The sequence below is a fragment of the Myotis lucifugus genome, unplaced genomic scaffold (assembly GCF_000147115.1).
Source record: "Myotis lucifugus unplaced genomic scaffold, Myoluc2.0 scaffold_166, whole genome shotgun sequence".
NCBI lineage: Eukaryota > Metazoa > Chordata > Mammalia > Chiroptera > Vespertilionidae > Myotis > Myotis lucifugus.
In genome coordinates, this window is record NW_005871214.1 from 1,331,225 (window position 1) to 1,346,924 (window position 15,700).

Below are 15,700 nucleotides of genomic sequence, written 5' to 3' on the forward strand. Positions count from 1 at the left end.
GGGTGCAAGTCGGGCTGAGGGACACTCCCCTCATCCCCCGAGTGCACCAGGCCTCTAGTGTTACTGTAATGTTTAGGATTCATTTCACCCATCCCATCATATTAAAATTACTAGAGGCCTGATGCATGAAATTCGTCTAACAGTAGGCCTTCCTTCCCCTGGCTGCCGGCACTGGCTTCTCTCTGGCACCCAGGACCTGGGCTTCCCTCACAGCCCTGGCTTCATCTGGAAGGTTGTCTGGAAGGACGTCTGGTCTAATTAGCATATTATGCTTTTATTATTATAGATTTTACTTGAAATAACCAATCCATGCCAATGTAATCTTCATAAAATACTTAAATTGTTGGCAATTTTAGGATTTGGAGGTATTGAAATAAACATTAACATAAAAGCTGATCAAGGAGGGCCTGGTCCACAGAAGATGTTTATTTGAAGTAACAAAACAACACAGTTAGTGTTAGATCCAACCACAAAGAGCAAAAGGAATGAAAATTTTGTACAATGCACATAGAAAAACAAGATATTTACTGTGACAACTATATATTTCTAAAATAATACCTCTAAAATCACTCAATTATTGAAATCTATATGAAAACAGGATGTTAATCGCGACAAAGTGCATAAAACCAAACATCAAATTTTGAGCAAATTAACATACTAGGCAATTTTGCTAACAAAGCATGATTTTGTTTTTGTTTGTACACAATCTGCTCAAAACATCTTTATACCAACAGGGTGGGCAGAACATTTAGGTTTAATATCAATTACACAATATTAGCATAAATTTCCACAACTACAGATAGGGTATTGGTTTTTTATTGAGCTGGCAAAGTGACTATACAAACATCAAATTCATTTCTCTGAATTGAGAATTTTATTCAAATAAATGCCACATACCTTCCAGATATATGCATCTTTCTATATCATGTAAATGGCTTTACCCATTTAATAATAAACCATACAAGCATTTAAGAATCATTATATGATTAACAATGTCATGTTCCAGGTTTAACAATTTCATAGGCCAAAAACAAGTTCTTCTTAAAAACTAGTTTTATAAATGCAGTATATATTGTATGAGTAACTGCTGGTATTTTTTAAGAAAATATATTGTGCAATTGAGGCTACCACGTACTGCTGGCAAATCACTATTGTTTATGTAAATGTGAAAAACTGAGTAAAAATTTTTCAAGCTGATCATGATGAAAGGTTACCGCCTTCTTAAAAGATTAAATGGCATCTTATTAAAAATAATTCGATAAGGGACAAACTAGGTCCCTAGCCCAAAATAAATAAATAAAAAGGTGCATTTTAAAAATGATGCTACTGCAATGCAATGGTTTAAATACCAAAGAACTGTGAAAATGTGCTGTCTGTGATCTGGCATGAATGTAAATTAAGTAAAGGGATCAAAACTGAACTAACAGAGTTTGTGCAGTATTGTAGCCAGGCTTCTAAAATTAGATATAGAAAATATAAATAGACTGCTTTAGGTAATGAGCCACCAGTGTCCAAAATAAAGGAATGAGATTATGAAAAAGCTCAGTTAACTTGATCCAGCGCTCTGAGTAATTCTTCACCCTGCAGTAGGTTTCTGCTGCCTTGTATAGGAGCATTAACTTCACAATCGTAACTGGTCAGCTGTGGTAATCCACTCTCATCCATTGATTGCCCGAGGAGTCTACATGCTAAGTCTGGAAAACAAAGAAATATCTAAGTATTCATTCATCTAGTCAATGGTTATTATTAAACACCCACTATGCGCTAAGAATTGGGAAAATAAGGCAAATGAACTCTTTCTGGAAGGGTTTTTAGTCTATGGTGTAAAACTGTAAACCATCGCTATGTAAACAAGTAAGTGCAATCAAGTGTTACTGGTGCTATGTCAGAAATGTTCACAGGATACAAGGAAGGACAAAAGAGTGCTAAATCAATTTAGAAAAAGGCAAACATTTACAAGGTTTAGCTTCTATTCAATATTAATAATACATAGACATATCAAAGATAATTACTAAAAAAATAAAGTTCCATCTTGAAATAGCTGTTACAGACATTAGGTAAAATGCTACCTTAGTTTTTAATCTTGCTAAGGAATGAAAACCACTCTCACTTAGAACAAAGCTCTTAAATAAAAAGCCATATAATTCTCCTATTGATATTCAGGACAAAAAGAATAAACTAACCAGAGGGTATTAAAATAATAGTCTTTTGCTCCATTCCATTCTGTTCATTAGATTTGCATCCTTTTACACGTTTCCAAGAAAGTGATGTGGTAGTTGCACGATCATCTGGCTGCTGTAATAATGTTCCCTAAAAAGAGGAAAGTTATTTCAATTTTACTACGTTCAGTTTTTAAAAAAATCAAAAACTTTGATATCAATCAAAGTTTAATAACATGGAGAAGGCAGGCTTCTTAAATCAAATACTGCCCCAAATTGTTTTTAATTCTTTCTCTTATCACTACTAAATGATCAAGACATTTATTTGCCACACATTATGGCTAACAACTTCTCTATAAATTCTTTCCATTTAATCTTAAAATATCGGTATGGGTTACAAGACATTGACTTAACAAAACTATTGTGTTTTGGGAATAAGAAGGGGAAATTAACTTAAAGGGAAGAGAACAAGACTGGTGGTGATGTTGGGTGGATTAAGGGGAGAACATCACATTTTACTCAAAATACATCTGTATTATCTGAAATTTTTACACTGAGAATGTATTCATTGTCTTTGTTTTTAAGAAAGTGTGTATAAAGTGAAAAAAACGACCAATGTTTAATTCTAAAAATACAACTTTAGTATTTAGAAGAAACAAGGAATTATCTATATACTAGAGCCCCGCTGCACGAAATTTGTGCATGGGGTGTGTGTGGGGGTGTCCACTCAGCCCAGCCTGCACCCTCTCCATTCCGGGACCCCTCAGGGGATGTCCGACTGCCGGTTTAGGCCCGATCCCAGGGGGGGCAATCGGACATCCCTCTCACAATCCAGGACCGTTGGCTCCTAACCGCTTACCTGCCTGCCTGCCTGCCTGCCTGCCTGATCACCCCTAACTGACCCCGCTGCCAGCCTGATCATCCCTAACTGCCTCTGCCTGCCAGCCTGATCGCCCCTAACTGCCCCCCCCTGCTGGCCTGGTAGCCCCTAACTGCCCCCCTGCCGGCCTGGTCACCCTCAACTGCCCACCGCCCCCTCCGGCCTGGTCGCCCCTAACTCCCCCCCACCCCACCGCTGGCCTGGTCACCCCACGCAGCCTGCTGTTTGGTCGTTGCATGAGGGTGTCTCAACCAATTTGCATATCCCTCTATTATTACTATAGATGTAACTTATAAAAAGAACATTAGCTAGACTAGAAAAGGCAAACACATACTCTTACACTTACAATTCCTACTGCTTGAAAAAGTGAACCATCATGTTCTATTTTTCGTTTTCTTTGAGCATTCTGCAAAGCTAGTATCTTTGGATTTAGTTCTTCCTCAGGAACAGTAGTTCTGAAAGAAAAAAATTTAAATAAAAAATGTGGTTGTTTTATTATTTTTTAGAACTATCCAAGTAGCTTTTTTCAACAAAATATATTTATACTAGAGGCCTGGTGCACAAATTTGTGCACGGATGGGGTCCCTTGGCCTGGCTGACAATTGGGGCTGATTGGGGTCAATAGGGGCCGGCTGGCTGGGGGAAGGGACCATGGGAGGTTGGCCAGCAGAGGGAGGTTGGCTGTGGGAGCACATTGACCACCAGGGGGCAGACGCTCAACACTGAAGCTCAATTTTCAGAACAAAATACCCTAAAATTTGCATTTTTCTATTAATATAAGTGAACTAGATTGATATCTTTATAAGTCAAAAACTTAAATATTGGCCTTTCATTCCATCTAATATAATTCAGATAATCTCAGGACTACTGTGATAAAAAATTAATTTCACACTTGCATAGCATTTTCAGTTCATAAAACATTTCATGTTCATTAGTTCATTTTAATTTCACTCCAATTCCAAAGATAGTGACATATATATATAATACACATTTTATAAATGAGAAACCTGAGGCCCATTAGGTAAATATCTCAGAGTTCCACTGCTAATTAGTTGTGGATATGGAAGTACATTCTAGATCTCTTTAGATCCATGCCCTCCCAGTGATCTTCCTACTAAGTCAATTTGCCTCCAGTATTGATATGTTATCAAACCTGCATCTAAAATTAATATTAAATAGTGAAGAACTACTTGGTGGGTCAAATACATCAATTTTATCATAGCTACTTTGTCTTCTCAAGAACTCCCCCATCAATACATTAATCATAAATGGCTCCTTGCTCTGTTTCACATATAGTTGAGAATGTATATGGGCAGGTAACACACTGAGTGGCCAGATTATTATGACTGGCCAGATTATTATGACCACCCCATCAATACAATGAAATGAATTAGTTATGCAAATAATAATAATAATAATAATAATAATGATAAAACCTTGAGAGTATTTTCTTAGGAAGTTTTCAATATTCAGTATTTTTGGAAGTGTCAATGAAGTACTGATGGGGTGGTCATAATAATCTGGCCCATCATAATAATCTGGCCACTCAATGTATATTACTCTAACTCAGTGGTTCTCAACCTTCCTAATGCCGCGACCTTTTAATACAGTTCCTCATGTTGTGGTGACCCCAACCATAAAATTACTTTTGTTGCTACTTCATAACTGTAATTTTGCTACTGTTATGAATCGTAATGTAAATATCTGATATGCTATATGTGTTTTCCTATGGTCGCGACCCACAGGTTGAGAACCGCTGCCTAACTCCTTCCTACATGCAGTTTTTTAAAATGTCCAATATACAGACAGGCAGGTTTTAAAATTCTTACATAACTATATTATCTTTATGATGTATAATTCAGTGTATAGTGTAAATATCACCTCAGTAGTACTTTTTTAAAAAATGATTTTAGATAGAGGAAGGGAGGGAGGGGGAGGGAGAGAGAACGGGAAATATCCATGTGAGAGAAAAACATCGTCACCTTTTGGTGTATGGAACAATGCTCCAACCAACTGAGCCACACCGGCAAGGGCAGTAGCAGTACTTTTAATGGTTATCTTTAATCTTTACTATAAAGTTGTCTGACTTAGTATAGCACTTTGATTTTGCAAATAACTACCTAGAGAAATAGTAACGAAAAAGCCCCTATGGTTCATAAAATTCATGTCGTAAGGTATTTAGTGCATACTATAGTGGAACTAATGTAAAAAAAATTGCTAACATGATTTGATACTAAGACTTTGGTTTTGACAACTATATAGTTGTTCAGAAAACTGAATATTCATAGTCTCCTGTAGCTACTAGTCAACTGTAAAAAGGTCATTGTCATCACCATTATATTACTACTAGAGGCCTGGTGCATGAAAATTCATGCAGGGGGGGGGGGGGGGCGGTGAGAGTCCCTCAGCCCGGCCTGCCCCCTCTCACATCCAGGAACCCTCAGGGGATGTCCTACTGATGGCTTAGGCCTGCTCCCCGCCTAAGCCGTAGTCTGGCCTCCCTCTGCAGGAGGCGACTGGGTGGATCAGGGGAAGGTGCCGCCCCCATCACCCCGCCGCCGCCTCCGGCCTCCCTCTGCTGGAGGCAACCAGGCCAATCAGGGGAAGGTGCCGCCCCCATCACCCCGCCGCCGCCTCCGGCCTCCCTCTGCTGGAGGCAACCAGGCCAATCAGGGGAAGGTGCCGCCCCCATTACCCCGCTGCTGCTGCTGCCGGCCACCACGGCTTTGTCCGGAAGGACTTTTGGCTATCCAGTCTAATTAGCATATTATGCTTTTATTATTATAGAGGATATTCATTCATCTGTCCACACAATAACCATTCATTGTATAGCTACTACACAATAGGGACTGAATTAAGTATTAATACCACTAAAATGTCAACAAAGACACTGTCATTGCCCTAAAGCAGTGGTCACCAACCAGTGGTCTGCGGACCCACAAGGTTGGCGACCACTGCCCTAGTGGAACTCAGAGTTTAAAGTCAGTTGGTAACATAGTAATTTATAAAGTAATGTAAAATGCTCCTTTTTATATCTAAAGCTCCAAGATCTTTTCTTATGTCTAGGAAAAGGCCTCTCCCAGCACTCTAGATCAAAGAAAGCATTGATTCAAGGAAGAAGCAATATGCCATGAGCCCTGGCTATGGCAGTGCCTTTTCCCATTGCTACTGATATCTGGATCAGTCTAGGCACAGTAGAAAAAGAATCATTTTTCTCCTACACACACTGCCCCACTGACTAGCTAAAACTTATTTCCTGTAATTAGAGCTTTAAATTTAAAACATGTTAAGTCCCATTACAAATTATATACATAAAGTATAACTTAAAATGTGTTTGGTGTCCAGATATTTGCTTAAATTTACTCCATAGAAGCAATGTCATAAAATCAGGCTTAGATTCCTGCTGTAGCTCTTAAAACCCTATTTAACCTATAAAATATAATGTTCTATAAATAAGTAATGAAAAATATGCCCAGCTGGTGTGGCTTAGTGGTTGAGCGTTGACCTATGAACTAGGAGATCACAGTTCGATTCCTGGTCAGGGCACATGCCCGGTTGCAGGCTCAGTCCCTAGTGTGGGTGTGCAGGAGGCAGCCAATCAATGATTCTCATCAATATTTCTCACTCGCTCTCTCTCTTCATCTCTGAAATCAGTGAAAATGCATTTTTAAAAAATAAAAGCAATTATAACATAACTATACATAAAATTTAAAAAGAAGTCTTATAAATATCTATACTGAATACTGAGGATTGAAGACCTTCAGGCTCACTGTGGAATTGGAAATACCCTGAAGTAGGAAGGACTTTTTTCAGGTAAGCTAAAAAAGTGCTCCATGAAACAGAAGCAGTGAGAATAAACTAGCCTGATTTAACCAACCATAAGAAACCAAGCCAGCCCTAGTTGGTTTGGCTCAGTGGATAGAGTGTTGGACTATGGACTGGAAGGTCCTGGGTTCAATTATGGTCAAGGGCATATGCTCAGGATGTGGGCTTGATCCCCAGTAGGGGGCGTGCAGGAGGTAGCTGATCAATGATACTCTCATCATTGATGTTTCTATTTCTCTCTCCCTCTCCCTTCCTCTCTGAAATCAATATATATATACACACACACACATACATACATACATACATACATACATACATAAAACACATACCAAGCCAGTTTTTGTACGTTTACAGAACTTACTGGCTAGATTTTATTTTTAGAGGTATTAGAAGACCCTACATTTAGATAGGTGATGACTATTTTAGAGAAAATAAATACATAAGCTAATTTAGAAATAGTTCCTAGAGTGCTTGTTCTAAGTTCAAAATTTCTTATATCAATTTTATGTACTTTAAAGCATATTACATCAGAAAGTTTGCTACATTTAGAAATAATTTACCAACATACACATTTTCTAAAAAATACAAGAACTATAACTTTAATGTTACACATAAATAAATACCTTTGACTCAGAGCGATAGATAACACGTTAGGGCTTCTTGGATGAGATTTTTCTGTCTGTTCTATAACTCCTTTTCCTGCTCTGTTTGGTGAGGCTGTCCGACTTCGATTATCACTATACGGTGATGTTGTGGTACTAGAAGTTTCTTTAGGTACATGGGTAGGAGATGGAGATGCAATCAATATTTTAATGTCTTCCATACCATCTTTTGTGAGTGTTTTTAATTCATCAGTGGTGGCAGTGGTAGTGGTGGTGGTAACAGGTGGTTCTTCCATTTGAGTCAGCTGGAATACTGTAACTGTGCTCGCACTTTGAGGGCTTGTAGAACTGCTTTCCAATGGTGACAACTGATCAAAGGAACGTAACTGGAAGTCATCATCCATTGGGATATAAGGAGCTAACATCTCCAAGTCTAAATCAGTGTCCTATAAAACAACAAATGTATGAGTTTTTACAATGGCCGCATCTTACAAAAGAAAAACAAGTTAAACTCAAAGTCATTAGACTAAAAATTTAATAAAGATTAATGTAAAATATAATAAACAAATTCATATACCTGAGTAGAAAATGGATTCTTTGCTTCCGTGTCTTCAGCAAAAAGCTTCTCAACCAATTCCAACTTGAATTCATTGACCATATCACTATCAACATCAAAACAATACTCACTGGGACTGGTAGGCTGTAAAAGGAATTAAATGTATTCACTTTCCCAGAATAAGCCTCTGTGTTTTGCTAGTTGTTAGAATTCTCCAACCAGATCTCAGACAATACACAACAAAGTCCATTTGTTCTATCAAATTTCATCTAACTAGTGAAAAGTTAAATTTTTGAGCTTATACTTTTAACAATTTTTGCTAATACAATAACTTCCCCTTATCTGAGGTTTCACTTTCTGCAGTTTCTCAGTTACCTGTGGACAACTCAGGTCTGAAAACATTAAATGGGAAATCCCCAAAGTAAGCAATTGGTAAGTTTTAAATTTTGCATTGTTCTGAGTGTAATGAAATTTTGCACTGTCCCACTATGTCCTGCCATGGACATGAATCATCCCTTTGTCCAGCATATCCACACTATATACACTACCTATCCATTAGTCACTTAGTAGCCATCTTGGTTAACAGATCAATTGTCACAGTATTGCAGTGCTGTGTAACCAGAGATTAGGATGTGTTCTCCAGAAGGCTATGAGATGTCAAATCTCCTACTTTTAGCTTGCCAGTTTTTATTCCATAAATACTTAATATGAAATTATTTACCACCTATTAAAACTTATTTGTGCCTCATTTATCAAGTCACCATATTCAGATCTGTTACCCAACTCTTGAGCATATTTTTAGATACAGGAAGCTCTAAAGTTGAAGCACTCTAGATTTAGAAATAGAGCCCTATGTGATACCTTTAGTCTTAGCCCAACCTTGCCCTTAAAGAGAACTTATATTGTGAGAGAACTTGCATAAAAAACAGTTATTACGTATTTACTCTATGTTAGATTCGGTATTTTCATGTTATACTTACTGAAAATTTCAAAATAGTAATGGAAACTGTACTCAACTGGGCAGAGCTTAGGGTCCTTTTGCTTTTAAGCCTTTTGCTGCTGGACAATTCTCCAACTCAATGGTTAATATGTATGGGCTTAGACCTATCATAGGCACACACAGTTTTTTCTCTGTGGATGTCTAAATTCAAGTTTTTTATTTTTGTCTTATTGATATAGAGGAGTTTTTCCTTTAGATTTCTGTTAAGCCAGTTCTTTCCCATGTTCCACTGAGGTCCAAGTCAAGCTCTTAACAATTATTGCAGTAATTTTCAAGTGCTAAAATGCACAATAACAAAATCCATGACATGTGTTTCAAATTAAAGTTTGAATAAAACCTACAAATACATTCTTTCCTGAACATTAAAATCTGAAATTTATCCTTTTTTTTATTACATCACAACACCTACCTCAGGCGAACTTTGTCTAGTACTTCCATCAGAAGGACTAGCAGGCTGATCTTGAATCTGGGGCATGGTAAAAGAAAGTTCCAATGACTCTGGATTTGGTTCTAATTTTAATGCAACTTCCTCATTGAGCGCAGGGTCGGCACTACTTCGAAGTGGCTCTGGAGTTTCAGAGGCAGGTAATGGAGACATTGCCAAATTTATACTCTGTAATTTTTCATTAGATGAGGGGAGCATTACATCATTATATAATGGAACTTCCTCAAGTTGTTGGTCATCAGTTTCTGTGTCTGTAGGGGAAAAAAAAATCAATTTAAAGAATATCTAGATTTTAACATATATAGAATATGTCCCCTTTTACCAAAGGTTTGTCTAGTTCGCTCAAACAACAAAAATGTTAGCCAATTTTCCTTAATCAGAAAGTTTACAGATACTATGGTATAACCATAAGTCTGAGTTATCTTTCTAACCCACTACTGACAACTCCTATTAATCTACATGACATAAAAAACCCAGTAATTCCAACCATTTCTTCATTAAAATTTACCCTAGTTTGAAATTACAATTTTCATTTTTAATGTTTGATATTGGTATGACTGCTTATTTATCCTTTAATGCAACTATACCAATTGCAATATAATTTTGCTAAATCGTGGAGAAAATATGACAGAATATAGAAATAGAAGAGTAGCTGAGAAAAATTAAAGTGGGGAGAAGAAATACCTTAAGGACACTTTGAAGCACAATTTCTAACAATGTGACAAAAACAGGAATGCTGAGAAATTACAGAGGCAAAATATTTAAGCAAATACTTTTAAGAAGACTATGAAAAATGAAATATGTAAGACCATGACATCCAAATGATTACCAACAAAATATGTTAGCATCAAGTTCAGTTAAAATGGGCTTGCATCAGCAGACACAATTTAGGCAATTAACAAACTAACTAAAGACCCACCATTGCTGCCAAAATCTAAAGATATGATTGTGTCTCCAGCTGCTGGGGCCAACAAAGTTAAAGCATCAGGTTCTTTCTTAAGTTTATCAAAGAGGCTACTTGTATCTTCTGATTCAACTTTGGTGAATAGCTGAGTCATTTTCATATCTGAAGATTCAACTGGTTTGAGGACACACTCTGTTTGTTGAAGGGAGAAGATCAAGTCGTGCTGAATAATACCACTGTCAAAAAGAGAGATCAGTAATTCTTAAATGAGCAGTTGACATAATGGGGGTAGAGGAAAAGTGACTCTTATCTCTTAAAAAATTCTCCTTTATGAAAAGGAACATTTTAAGATCTTGTGACCTAATCTCTCATTCATTTAGGGTTGAAAATACCAATATGAAATAAAGACCTATTAAAATTCACAGTATAAGATAATTCAAATATTTGACTAATTTCAATTAAGAAACTTCAGCTATCCTTTTGGGAAGAGTAGTGGTGACAAAGAAATGTAACAGTCAAGTACATAAAAGACATAAATAGACCTTCCCAATTTTTATGTTGACTCATATAATGAAATTGGCACAGAAGAATTCTTTGGCAATAAGGATGGTCCTAGAATATAAAGATATATAGGTAAATGACTCAGGTCTTTCTTTCTAAGAGGGATGCCATATTTTCTTTAGTGGTAGGAAAATGATATCGTGATATCACCTGTGGGGGTAGAGTTGAAAAGAGATAATAAACAACTCCATATTCATTTGGTTTAAATATAAATGTTATTGCTCCTTTCATCAACAAATAGTATTTACTATGTGAAATAAACTGATACAAAAATAAAATATCCAACCCACGCATGTCAAACTCAAAGGCTAACACGGGCCAAATAAACAAGGTTTAAGTTTATGCAGGCTGCAAAAAACAAAAGCTTCAATTTTCATAGAAACATAGGTTTATTTCGATAGAGACATGCTGAATACAAAGGGCTGAAATAAAAGAATAATCGTTAACATAAAATAATAGAACATTTTAATAAAAATTATTTTTTCTTGAACATAAACTTACCAGACACTGAATAACTGCACAAATCAATAAGTGTAACGCAAATAAACCTATTTTGCCGTAACCTGTTTGGCTCAGTGGATAGAGCGTTGGCCAGCGGACTGAAAGGTCCCAGGTTCTATTCTGGTCAAGGGCATGTACGTTGGTTGCGGGCACATCCCCAGTAGGGAGTGTGCAGGAGGCAGCTGATCGATGTTTCTCTCTCATCAATGTTTCTAACTCTCTATCCCTCTCCTTTCCTCTTTGTAAAAAAAAAACCAAACAAACAAAAAACCTATTGTTCTCCGAAAGCAAAATATTTCCTGTTGCGCATACCAAACAAGTCAGTACAAGACTAATGATGTGGCAATCTGCTTTAACTAGTATTGCTTGAACAAAACAAACACACACACACACACACACACACACACACACACACACCCTATCTAATAATAGACAAACATGGTAATTAACCGTACCTCCGACACGCTTCCCATGGGCTAATCAGGGCGATATGCAAAGTAACTGCCAACCAAGATGGCGGCCGGCAGCCAGGCAGCTGAAGCGAACAGGAGGCTTGCTTGCTCCAGTGATGGAGGAAGCGAAGGTTCCCCGCCTGCCGCTGCCAGCCTCTGAGCTGCAGTCTAAGAAACAATGTTGCAATTATAGAAGCTAAACAAACCCCAGAAACCTGCTTTCAGCCAGCGGGGCCTCAGAGCTGGAGTTGCAACAGTGTTTCAATTATAGAAGCCAAACAAACCGAGGTCTCAGAGCTGGAGCCGAGCCTCAGAGCTAAAGCCGGCTCTCAGCTCCAGTGACAGCTATAGAAGGTAAATAAATCCCAGAATAAAAAAAAAAAAAAAAGAAAAAAAGAAAAAAAAGGAGAGGTTGGGAGTTTCAGTCACCCGCCAGCCTGAAAACGGCTCTCAGCCCCTCAGCCAGACTGGCCAGGCACCCCAGTGGGGACCCCCACCCTGAAGGGGGTGTGACCAGCTGCAAACAGCCATCATCCCCTCATCCAGGCTGGCCAGGCACCCAAGCGGGACCCACCCTGATCCGGGACACCCTTCAGGGCAAACCAGCCGGCCCCCACCCATGCACCAGGCCTCTATCCTATATAGTAAAAGGGTAATATGCAAACTGACCCTAACAGCAGAAGGACTGGGAATGACTGGTCACTATGACACACACTGACCACCAGGGGGCAGGCGCTCAATGCAGGAGCTGCCCTCTGGTGGTCAGGGCGCTCTCACATGGGAGGAGCTCTGCTCAGCCACAAGCCAGGCTGATGGCTGCCAGTACAGCGGTGGTGGTGGGAGCCTCTCCTGCCTCCTCAGCAGCACTAAGGATGTCCGACTGCAGCTTAGGCCTGCTCCCCGCTGGCAAGTGGACATCCCCCAAGGGCTGCCAGGCTGCCAGAGGGATGTCTGATTGCCATCTTAGGCCCAATCCCCCGGGGAGTGGGCCTAAGCCAGCAGGTGGTCATCCCCTGAGGGGTCCCAGACTGCGAGAGGGCACAGGCCGGGCTGAGGGACGCCCCCCCTCCCCGAGTGCACAAATTTTTGTGCACCAGGCCTCTAGTATATATATAAATATATATATAAAAGGCTAATATGCAAAGTGTCCCCTCGGGAGTTTGATTGGGAGACGGGGAGTTCAATTGCTCGCTATGATGAGCGCTGACCACCAGGGGGCAGTGTGGAATAAAGGAAGGCCCCAGCAGGCAGCCAGAAGGCCCTGATTCGGCCTTGATCACCAGCCAGGACTAGGGACCCTACCCATGTGTGAATTTTGTGCACCGGGCCTCTAGTTATGTTTAACAGGATATTGTAAAAATTAAGTTACAACATTTTTATTGAAACGTTTCTTACATACCATTATATTGGCTGGGCCACAAAAATATTCATTGTGGGCCGCATGCGGCTCGTGGCCCGCAAGTTTGACATGCTTGAGCCAACTCTTTCCTTCAAGTTTATAGAACACCCAACCCTTTCCCTCAAGTTTTATAGACCAGTGTGAAAGTAAATGTGCAAACAAAGTAATGATTGCTAAAATGGAGAAGGCTTGCTTCAGAGAGGGGCCCACAAGCTGAAACTTGGACTCAAATAGTATTTGTTAGGTAGACTGCGATGAGGGGGGGAAAGGGCATTCCAAGTAATTGATTCTTATGTAATGGGAAAGTCACCAAAACTCTTTGGCACTAATATTAAAATATTAAAGGATGGTGTCAGAATTGGCAAAAATAAAAACAAATGACCAAAGTCTTCCTAGCCATAGATGTTAGAAAGAGGGCTGCAATTATGAAAGCATGGGCGTATAGAAGATAATGACAAGAAATGATGCTCTGCAAGTAGGTGAGGCTTTATCATGGAGGTGACCAAGGGATCTTTAAAACAATTCTAAAGAAAATGACATGAGCAGGTATATACATGCAAGAAAAACCAGCGTGGTGGTAATGTGGAAGATGGACTAAATGGGGGCATTTGAAACTGATCAAATGAAAGATTCGTTTATGATATCTATAACATTCACAAGCCCATCAGCTAAGGGAACAACTCAAGAATATTCAAGAACCACGTATCACTTTATACAGCCTTTTATAGTAATCTCACATAGAATTTAATTTAGTTCTCATATAACCTTTTGAATTAAGTATTATTATCTCTCAAATATGAATGAAATTCAGAGAAATGAGACTTTCCCAAGTTTATGGAGAAATGACAGAGCTACGACACAAACCTAACTATTCCAAGGCCAGTATTGTTCCTACAAAAATAACATAGCTGTTGTGAGATAATACATGCTGACAGCTGTATGACTAGAACAAATTAATCCATAGATTTGGTATTTTTTTAAGGTCTTTTAAAAAATAGGAGTGAAAAGAATGGAGATAGACAGCTATTGGTAGTAGTGGAATCACTGTAGAAAAGCTGGCCTGGAAACACAGATTAGAGTACTGAAAACCGTAACTAGGTAGAAATGAGAAAATAAAATTCAGTTAATGTTGAAAACCTTTTCTCCCTTTAAAAGTAGAGTATCCAAAAGAGTTATTACTTATTTTCCCAAAATATTTATTTTCCAAGCTTACCTCACAACAAAATTTACGCAGACAATGCATTGTGGTTGAGAGTTCTTAGTGTTATATATGACAGTTGCTTGAGTTTCAACCCAGACATAACCACCTCTTTTGGCAAGCATCCTGTACTGTCCTGTGGTTACTTGTCCTTTAGTAAACACTAGGAGTAAAATGGAAAGAGTCATGCAGAGAAAAAAAACAACTGAACTGTCAATCAAATGGATGCTAAATGTTGATCGTTGTTTTAGAAAAGGAGAGATGTTTACATTAATGGAATCAGTTGTAATTGTTTAAATTGAAAGAGAAAAAGCCCCAGCATAGCTGAAAATGTACCCAATTTTATTCTTCTAACCCCCAAAATAAATTCCTGTCACTTTAAATAAAATCAAAGCCAGGAATGAGGGACAACAGTGACTAAAATTCCTTTACTGACTAGAGAATGAATAATAATCTCTAGCAAGAACATTCAAGAAAGAAGTATTGCTCTTATTTTCTTAAATTCCCGCTATAGTTTCCAGATAACCAAAGATGCTTCAAATAGCTATGCTAGCATATTTGAATCTCAATTGATATGCTGAAGTCTTTGGCACTTTAGGCAATCTTAATTACTGATTTGGGAGAAAGTACTAGAGAAATAGTAAAGATGATATTATCATGAATATTGGTGGCCATTTGGTAGTTCATGACTAATCACATTCAGTGACATTCAGGCATCCCCAGTCATACTGGGAAGTCATTTTCAGGTACAGATTCAACAGGCAAGTGAAAAATTCCAAAGTTTTACTTATCGTGGGATATTTAAATAATGTTTGAGTAAATTTGAAAAATGTATCTTATGACCAGGGTACTTATTACCACTAGTACATGCTGTTAATCACCTTCACTTCGCTAAACAATTCACTTCATCGCACAATTATTTTCTGAATGCTTTGTATGAATTCTGAAAATGATGCTACAATATCCTGCAATATATTTTTTGAGCCTTTGTATTTAAAACACCTGGGAAGTTTTCGATATCAAATGATTCTGCTTTAACTAGTATTGCTTGAACAAATATAAAGCATAGATTTAATGGTTAAGATCCTTTAGGAAGAGTTTTGTTAAGATATATCTAGAAAGACTGGTTAATATTAACCAAAAAGTTAAATGTACGTAGCTGTATGACCAAAAAGTAAAGAGACTGAAAAGAGTTAAAAGAGAATATCAATGAGTTAC

At 38.3% G+C, this 15,700-nt stretch overlaps 1 protein-coding gene across 2 annotated transcripts in view; it reads right to left on the minus strand.

Moving 5' to 3' along the window:
- Positions 1-396: 396 nt before the first annotated feature.
- Positions 397-15,700, minus strand: part of HIF1A (hypoxia inducible factor 1 alpha subunit) — a 50,185-nt gene continuing 34,881 nt past the window's right edge. The window contains exons 8-15 of one of the 2 annotated variants that reach the window (XM_006096030.3): positions 14,498-14,645; positions 10,387-10,607; positions 9,432-9,718; positions 8,044-8,166; positions 7,488-7,912; positions 3,386-3,494; positions 2,184-2,310; positions 397-1,694 (exon numbers count right to left, since the gene is read on the minus strand). In XM_006096030.3, coding sequence (XP_006096092.1) covers positions 1,543-1,694; positions 2,184-2,310; positions 3,386-3,494; positions 7,488-7,912; positions 8,044-8,166; positions 9,432-9,718; positions 10,387-10,607; positions 14,498-14,645 — 1,592 coding nt within the window. In that variant the 3' untranslated portion in view covers positions 397-1,542. The remainder of the gene's footprint in view (positions 1,695-2,183; positions 2,311-3,385; positions 3,495-7,487; positions 7,913-8,043; positions 8,167-9,431; positions 9,719-10,386; positions 10,608-14,497; positions 14,646-15,700) is intronic. The other variant, XM_023759905.1, reaches the window with a different exon arrangement.